The 2906-nt window shown below is 35.2% G+C and overlaps 1 protein-coding gene and 1 pseudogene across 2 annotated transcripts in view; both read left to right on the top strand.

The window, feature by feature from the left end:
• On the top strand, positions 6-599 carry LOC104715959 (annotated as a pseudogene).
• The window catches only part of LOC104714061, a 6249-nt gene continuing 4604 nt past the window's right edge, over positions 1262-2906 (top strand). For both annotated transcript variants that reach the window (XM_010431305.2, XM_010431304.2), the window contains exons 1-5: positions 1262-1380; positions 1981-2156; positions 2247-2378; positions 2471-2521; positions 2623-2719. In XM_010431305.2, the coding sequence (XP_010429607.1) occupies positions 1326-1380; positions 1981-2156; positions 2247-2378; positions 2471-2521; positions 2623-2719 (511 nt within the window). In that variant the 5' untranslated portion in view covers positions 1262-1325. The remainder of the gene's footprint in view (positions 1381-1980; positions 2157-2246; positions 2379-2470; positions 2522-2622; positions 2720-2906) is intronic.

Raw genomic sequence — 2906 nt, 5'->3', positions numbered from 1 at the left:
CAACAACAACAACAAGCACTTGCTCATCGCAACCCGAGAGCCGCCCAACTAGTCCAGTTTCACCATATCGATACCAAAGACCTCTTTCTTCAACAAACTCACCACTCCTGTCATCGTCAACAATCCCACTCCATTCACATACATGTCCTACCTCCATGAGCTCCAATGCAACAACAACAACCACTAGTACTACTACTACTCCACAGCCTCGCCATAGAGGATCAGACACAGAAGGAAGGTTTCCATCATCCCCCAGCGATATCTGTCATTCAGGTGACTTGAGGAGAACCGCTCTACTCAGGTCTGTTCAAATGAGGACACAACCATGTGGCGGCTATACTTCAAGTTCAGGGCCAAACAATATTGACGTTGAAGAGAGGATGTGTTCTAAGTCTATGGAGGAAGATAGAGGCTATAATAGAGGGGAAGATATATCTTACACTGAAGTCTCTAGTAAGAGCAAGTCTTGTAAAGCATTGGACATGTGACTTTGTGAAAAGTGATCAAAGAGGCGAGTAGCCTTCCATTAACAATACTAAGGAAAGTGTATTGAAACCATGATTTTGGAGAATTTTATGGGATTTAGTAAATTTGGAATTTTGATAGATTTTAGGGAAGTTAATATGATTTATGTTAAAATTCTTTCAAATTCCATCTAAAACCATGAGATTTGTATTTCTATATTTTTAACAGTGAATTTTAATGGATTTTTTAAAATTCATAATTGAATAACATAGGATTTTTAATTTTATACAAATCACTTAAAATGTCAAGTTGAATACATCCCTAAATTGTTGATTATTATTTTAATTATTCAAAGTAATTAATACTCCTTCTGTTTCAATATATAAGATGCTCTGGCATCTTTTTTTTGTTTCAAAATATAAGATGTTTTGTAACTTTCTATGCAAAATTTAATATATATTTAATAATCTGTAATTATTATTTATGTAGTTTTCTTTACTATTGGTTAAATTTTTTAATTTAAATATATATAATATGTGTGTTTTACCTTAAACATTTTATATTTTAAAACGGATGGAGTACTATGTACGAAAAGTTTTGATCAAAACTAATATAGATTTAAAATTGAAGTGTACAAAGTTTTTTAATAATACCAATAAAAAGTTTTTATATATATATTTTTGTTATTATCGTGACTCGTGAGTTTCTTCAAATATAGCTAAAGCCCAAGCACAGGCCCAAATACCATCGTTATTTTTAACTAAACCCGATTCGGTTAGGGAACCCACCCGTCGGGTGAATCTGGACAGTCCCCTCAAATAAAAAAGTTGTGAGAGCGCTGCTTCGACGCTTTGATCGAAATGGCGTCGTCTTCTCCAACTCAGCGAGCTCACGTCCCGATTCCTCCTGAACCAGGTCCCTTCTTCTTCTTCAATTTGCTTCTCTATCCTTAAATTTGCTCTTTTATCGTTTTAATAAGCTTCGCTACTTGTAATTATCTTCGTTCTTTCCATTGCGATCGATTAGCTTCCCTGTTCCTGATTTCACTGTATTCGATCTGCTTTATCCCTCAGAATCCCCCAAATGATTTGGTGTTTTTTTTTTTGCTTTCGCTTTTGAATCAATTGATTGAGAATAAACCGATTTGATGCTAACGTTACTTCGTTTCTAATCGAAAATGTGACTTGAGCCGTCTATTTTGGCTTGTTTCTGGGAGAGTTTAGGTTCAAAGTTTCAAGGGTGCTTCGTTATTGCTTTCTTGCAATGCATCATACGAGAGATTTTTGTTAATTTCATTTTTGATTTGAGAAATGTCTTATGAGTTGGATTTAGATCATCTACAGTATCTCTGTTTGCAGCTTGGATTTTTGTTTATTTTTATTTTTTTTTCATCTAAAATGTCTTATGGACATGTTAATTATGTTACATTTTCTGCAATTTGTTTGTATTTTGATTATGCAAGTTAGTCAAAATTGTCATAAATCTTTTGTCTCAAATCTGAGTTTCACTCTGTAGGGGGGAGGCCACTGACACAAGAAGCTAATGAGCCACAAGTTCCGATTCACATAGTGAAGGATCCGTTGCAACTTCCTGCTGATTTCCTAAACCCTTCTCCTGAAAAGAAATTGGTCGTTGGTTTTGACTGTGAGGGTGTTGACCTCTGTCGACATGGAAAACTTTGTATCATGCAGGTATGACCCCTTTTAACTAGAATTTTAGATTATTTGTTCAATGATGTTTTGGTAGTTTATAATTCTAACTGAAGATTCTTGTCTTGGCAGATTGCATTCTCTAATGCAATATACTTGGTTGATGTCATCGAAGGTGGCGAGGTGCTTATGAAAGCCTGTAAGCCTGCACTCGAGTCTAATTACATCACAAAAGTTATTCATGATTGCAAACGTGACAGTGAGGTGTCTGAACTATTTTTGTTTACTTGGTATTGTGTTCATGACATATTTATAATTCATGACAACGTCGCTTTAATTATTTTTTCGTACTATAGGCCTTATACTTTCAGTTTGGGATAAGGTTGCACAATGTTGTGGACACTCAGGTACGCTCTTCTGTGTGACGCGAAAAAATCTCTTGCCTTAGACTATTTCCTGTCTAAGTAACCTTGGTCCTGATTTTCTTATACTATTTTCTGGTTCATAGATTGCTTATTCTCTGATAGAAGAGCAAGAAGGCAGGAGAAGACCTCTAGATGATTACATATCGTTTGTTTCACTCCTTGCTGATCCACGTTACTGCGGTACATTTTATACTATCATGTTAGTTTTTATTTATGATTTACTTTAAATATTTAATCCTCGCGGCATCTTGTTCTGGGCGTGAATATACTGATTTCAGCTGAGCAAATGTTTATGCAAGTTCGACCTTATCTATAGAGCCTGCTTTATGGAACTTCTTGTTCTGGTTCATATCTTGCACCTTGAAAT

The sequence above is a fragment of the Camelina sativa genome, chromosome 9, assembly GCF_000633955.1.
Source record: "Camelina sativa cultivar DH55 chromosome 9, Cs, whole genome shotgun sequence".
Classification (NCBI taxonomy): Eukaryota; Viridiplantae; Streptophyta; class Magnoliopsida; order Brassicales; family Brassicaceae; genus Camelina; species Camelina sativa.
The sequence above is the reverse complement of the archived record's forward strand: the minus strand, read 5'-3'. Positions and strand labels throughout refer to the sequence as shown.